Below are 5,870 nucleotides of genomic sequence, written 5' to 3'. Positions count from 1 at the left end.
AACGACTTCCAAACTAACCTCAATTTTTTGTTTTTCTAGACCAACCATTTCCTCATAATTTTGCCTATCAAAAATCCCTAATTTCACCTTAAAACAAGTATAAAACAACTTAGTTTCTTTTTCTCCACTTGACATAAAAAATTTGACCATCTAATAGTATGAACAAGTTATAAAAGACTCTATACCACTTATCAAACTACATAATTCCCTTTGTAACTCATTATTCTAAGAATTTGTATATCAACTCCATCAATTTGGACCACAAAGTAGTACTTCAGCCTAGAAAACTTTTAGGTTCTTACATTCTCCCAATAACAAAAAAAATCATTTCCAGAAATTAGATTGACCAAAGAAAAAGATGTGGATATAAGTCCCTCGTATCCTCTTAAACTAGAAAATCTTGACTAAACTGTGTTCTTATCTCTAGATTGCTTCGCCTGACATTCAACTATAAAACTAAATTGAACAAATAAAAAATTGAAAGTTCTTTTTTGAAAAATTGAATGAAATTAGAGACCAAATTAAGTGTTAAGCTTGTATTATATAACTCAAATTTGACGCATAAATTATTTTAAATATATAAATTACATCATAACTAAATTTGTATCAATATATGTTTCTTATGGCGTAAGATCTATCAAATTTATGATAAATAATTTATAGAGATATAAATATTAACATTTTAAAAATAAAATACTAAAATTTAATTTAAAATAAAAGATATAGAATAGATTCAATAAAATTAAAAAATATTAAGAAAATTCTTTTTAAATATTACTATTATTACTATCATAAACGCATACACTATCGTGTACATGTGTACGCAATTTCTAAATATTTATAAATAATTTAAATTTTAAAAGTAGTAATTAAAATAATAAAGTTGAAAAAAAAATAAAAGATGTATACAGTTATAGGTATAACTATAAATAAAATAAATTTAGTTATTGAAAAAAAGTAATATTATGTAAATAGGTTTTTTTTATTATAAATAATTATTTAAATTTGAAAAAAGTTACCAATATAATAAAAAATTAAATAATTATTTTATTATGAGTAATTATTTGATTAAAAAAATAGTTACAAAATGATAAAGCTAAAAAATAATTTTTGTAAATATTTTTTTTATTATGAGTAAATACTTAAATTTTGAAAAGTAAATAATCAATTTATAATGAGTAATTATTTGAATTAGAAAAAGTAATTATTAAAATGATAAAATTGAAAAATAATTTTTTATTATGAATAATTATTTAAATTTAAAAAATAGTAAATAAGAGGTAAAATTAAAAAAACAAGAGAGATACCAAATAGATGTATTTTTTTATATATAGTTATATAAATTATACATAATGAGTAATTTTTTAAATTAAAAATAATAGTTACTAAAATGATAAAACTAAAAAATAGTTTTTATAAATAACTTTTTTATCATAAATAATTATTTAAATTTTAAAAAATAGTTACTAAAAATAAAAATGTAAATAATTATTTTATAATAAGTAATTATTTGAATTAAAAAATATAAACCCGAAATTTAATTTTTATTATTATTCAAGACGGTTTTAAAAATTCATTAAAGTACTCGAAAAGACAGCAAGTATAAACTAACCGTAGACAGAGGCAAGGCTGTTGTGCCGCGAAAGTTAGCATGCCCTAAAAGTTGAACGGAGCTGAGAGAGCAACGGCGCAAGGGCGAGTGTGTGTAAGATGGGAACCTCTGCAAACGCCGCTCCCGGTGGTCGAGGCGCCCCTGTTCCCAAAGACGTTGACTTCGCCAATTACTTCTGCACCTATGCTTTCCTCTACCACCAGAAGGATATGCTCTCGGATCGTGTTCGCATGGACGCTTACTTCAACGCCATCTTTGAGAACAAAAACCACTTCGCTGGCAAGGTCAGCGTCTTCATATCACCATTTTACGCATCAACCATTTATCACTAAGTGCCGTCTTCTATGAATGAACCTTTGCTATTCTTTATTTTCCTATCAAACTTAAAAGGTTGAATTAAATTACCCTTGGAAGTATCTTATTTTGAGCTGAGATTAGTACAACCCTAGGTTTTATCTTCAATACTTTCTAATAAGAAATTGGGATTTCATTTTGCAATTTATATTAAAAAATGAGGTGAAGTAAAACTTGTGAAATTAGTTGCTGAGCCCAACTTCGATGGTAGTGGAAATTTTACTGATACAGGAATTGGATAAGACAACCTTTGCTACTGTGTTATAGTTTGAGAGCATTGGTTATGGTTATTTTTTGTGTTTATGTTATGATTTGGAACTGACTTCGTGAGTTAATTTGGGAGAAGACTGTTTTGGATGTGGGGACTGGAAGTGGCATTCTTGCTATATGGTCAGCGCAAGCGGGTGCGAGGAAGGTGTATGCAGTGGAAGCGACGAAGATGTCAGAACATGCCCGTGCACTCGTCAAAGCGAATAATCTTCAGAATGTAGTTGAGGTCATCGAGGGATCAATGGAGGATGTTACCTTGCCTGAGAAAGGTTAGAATTAATGAGATCTGTTTAGTTTGTTTGATATAACTTATGTTTTTTTTTGTGTTTCTGGTTCTTGTGTACATTAATGATTTCAAAAATGACATTTACTCTGTTTCCTGTTTTAAAGGATTTGTGGTGGAAGAAAACAACAGTTTTTGTGTGTTATCCGTTTTCTAAAATAAAGTGATGTTTTGTAATTATTGGTAAAATAAGGAAATGGAAATACAAATTGTTTTCTTAAATTAAAAAAAAAAACACTTTGTGCTGTGTTTTATTAGTAAATTTGAGTTTTGTTCATTTTCCCCTCTTGATCTAAATTATACTTGTTGTTTATCCTTGTGGCCTTAGATGTTATTATGTAACTTGCAGTTGACGTGATCATCTCTGAGTGGATGGGTTATTTTCTTCTGCGAGAATCCATGTTTGATTCAGTTATACATGCTCGTGACCACTGGCTCAAACCGACAGGAGTGATGTATGTATTGTTGCAACTATTTTTCTGCCGCAACTATTTTTATGTCTCAAAGCAGAGAAAAAAGTATTTTGATGCGTTGATGTTTTGTGTCTTCTCATTTGCTCCCTACCACCTTACCTATTCATCCATTTTGTGTTTTGGTTGTGCCCATTAAAATAGATAGTGTAGTTCATTTTTCATATTGCAGCATTCATTCGTTCTCTGGGATTTTTAAGATTTCTACTGGAGTATATTTGGTCATTTGATATTTGAAGCAAAACTATTGCCCCAAAAAAGATGTATTCCTTAAATTTCAACAATTGTGTCCACGTTTCAAACCAAGCTACACAGAAGGCACAGAGTTTTGTTCTGTGTAACATATTCTATAGTTTTCAATGGAATTGGTTAGCTTCAAAATTCTTATTTCATAGTCATCACTCATTAGTCAACAAATATAGTGCCAAACTTGTCTCGTGAGTTAAATACAAAACTACTCAGTGCTTATCTATTTACATTAGATTCATTGTCTTGGCATGTAGTGCGCACTATGCTCATTTCATCACATTACCAATGGTGATAATTTACATGTATAATTAATTTGGTTGTTGCCTGATGGTTATGTTATGAATTTTGGTTACCTGTGTATTTCTTTGATTGCTTTTGGTGTTTCCTACGTAATTAGTGATTTGAGAAGCTTTATTTGGCAGGTATCCTAGTCATGCTCGCATGTGGATGGCACCCATCAGGACTGGGATAGTTGATCACAAATCAGGAGAATATGAATCAACTATGGATGATTGGAACAACTTCGTTGATGAAACAAAAACCTACTATGGTGTTGATATGAGCACTTTAACAAAGCCTTTTTCAGATGAGCAAAGAAAATACTATCTTCAGGCAAGTTGTATACTTTGGTTTTAGTGGTTTATTTGTACTGAAATAATATTTCGATCATAGTTGGAAGCCTATGAGTTCTTATAATTTAGTTGGTTTTCTTGTTTGTTTAAAATTAGTGAATTAGTTTTTAGAAGTAAATTTTGGTATTCTTATCATGATTGTCAAAGTTGCGTGATGGTTTACAAAAATTCAATTCTATGTGTTTTACCAGATTGAAAATTTGTAGTTCCAAAACTTATTTTTGTGATTGTGGTAGGATTGCATGCTGGATACCTAGACTATAAAGGGGGTTCGGTTGGGATTGTGCATCAACAATGATTAATGGTTTCTTTTTACTTTGTGGGTGTTACTGGATATACAAATTAAATTTGGCTTCGTTATTGTAAGTTAATGTCAGAGTGTGATATAAAAGGATAAAGATTGCTCATTAGATTAATTTATGCTTGCTGTGATTTCTTTAGACATCTTTGTGGAACAACCTTCATCCACATCAAGTCATTGGAACTGCTGCCATAATAAAGGAAATTGATTGTTTAACTGCCACAGTGGCTGACATAGAAAAAGTTAGATCAAACTTTTCTTTGTCAATAACCATGGAAAACGCAAAGTTGTGTGGATTTGGAGGGTGGTTTGATGTACATTTTCGGGTTAGTTATTCTGACCTTTTTAACAACATTTGTATCTATCAAATATCATAAATCCTAATCCCAATGTTTTCTGTTTTAATTCACCAGGGAAGAAGTGAGGATCCAGCTAAACAGGAGATTGAGTTAACTACAGCTCCTAGTGTGGATTACGGTACACATTGGGGCCAACAGGTTTGTGCTGCATCAACTTCTTGGTGATATAGTCTTGGTCATGAAATAATTTTGTCAGTATCAGTTTCTCCACTATAGGCTCTTTACTTTAGAGAACAATTTAACACTGTTGAAGGAATACAAACTTCTTTACGGTAGTTTGATTTCTAAAAATTTTAAAAAGCCCCAACACAACGTACACATTTCATGTTTGACTTTAAAAATTGTAGCAAGGATGAAACAGACACGTCACAGGACAGAAGCTTTGAATACCTGATGCTTTCTTCCTCTTCTCAGTAGTTTTCTAGCTACTTAATCTCTAAACAATAATAGGTCAAAAAATTGTGTTGAGTTGACTCAGATGCTTGTAGTTTGCTGTTTTTGCTTGTGTAGTTCTTCGATTTGCTTCAAACACTCGCTTAAAGTGCATGTTGTATTCTTAAAGTACGTGTTAACAATTTTATAGAGAATGGAAAACAGACAAAGAGATAACTTCCATGCTTTGTGAATAATGATGTATGTATGTGCAGCATTTATTGTTGTAGTCATAACCTACGGTCTGACTTTTATATCCAGCTGCATGATAATGTTAGTTTGATGATATATTTAATCATTGGACAGGTTTTTCTTTTGCATCCTCCTATGAATCTCAGTGAAGGTGATGATTTAAAGGTTTCTTTTCTGATGAGTCGCTCAAAGGCGAATCATCGTTTGATGGAGGTTGAACTTGGATGTGAGATTCATCAGCATTCCGGCAAGCTACTTGCACCTTTCAAAAATAAGTACTACATTGAGTAACAATTTGGATTCCAAATTCTAGGGACTACAGGATACATGTCAGATTCTATTGCTCTTCATGCTTTGAATGATGATATCATATAATTATATCCCCAGGTCTATTGTATCTTTTTGGTGGAATGGTCTTTTGTAGTCTTCTTTTCCACAAGTACTTCTAATATATTTATGCCAGGTTTTCGATTATATACCAAGTTGTATCCAAACACAATATCAATCAGTAGAGAAATGCAATGAGTTTTTTTTTTGTCAAAAAAAGAATCGTGCTTATTTTTGTGAAATATAAAAACTACATTTAATGATGCAGTTGGTTTAGCTTATTTTATGTGAAGGAATCTATTATTATTTTTTTATCATCAATAGAGTTTTTGAAGTAAAAAATAACTCAAATTAATCATTAGCATTTTTTTCCTTTTTATCAGAAACAT

General features: G+C 30.5%; 1 protein-coding gene across 1 annotated transcript; it reads left to right on the top strand.

The window, feature by feature from the left end:
• Positions 1 to 1,610: 1,610 nt before the first annotated feature.
• Positions 1,611 to 5,628, top strand: PRMT10 (protein arginine methyltransferase 10). The gene is made up of 7 exons (XM_047320559.2): positions 1,611 to 1,896; positions 2,313 to 2,505; positions 2,869 to 2,974; positions 3,661 to 3,850; positions 4,312 to 4,497; positions 4,585 to 4,668; positions 5,269 to 5,628. Exons 1-7 carry the CDS (start codon positions 1,711 to 1,713, stop codon positions 5,443 to 5,445), a joined length of 1,122 nt encoding a protein of 373 aa, XP_047176515.2. The 5' UTR covers positions 1,611 to 1,710; the 3' UTR covers positions 5,446 to 5,628.
• Positions 5,629 to 5,870: the final 242 nt, after the last annotated feature.

Source organism: Vigna umbellata, chromosome 2 (assembly GCF_029865625.1).
Source record: "Vigna umbellata cultivar VRB3 chromosome 2, Vumbellata_1.0, whole genome shotgun sequence".
Classification (NCBI taxonomy): domain Eukaryota; kingdom Viridiplantae; phylum Streptophyta; class Magnoliopsida; order Fabales; family Fabaceae; genus Vigna; species Vigna umbellata.
Note: the sequence above shows the minus strand (reverse complement) of the source record. Positions and strands in the feature narration are given on the sequence as shown.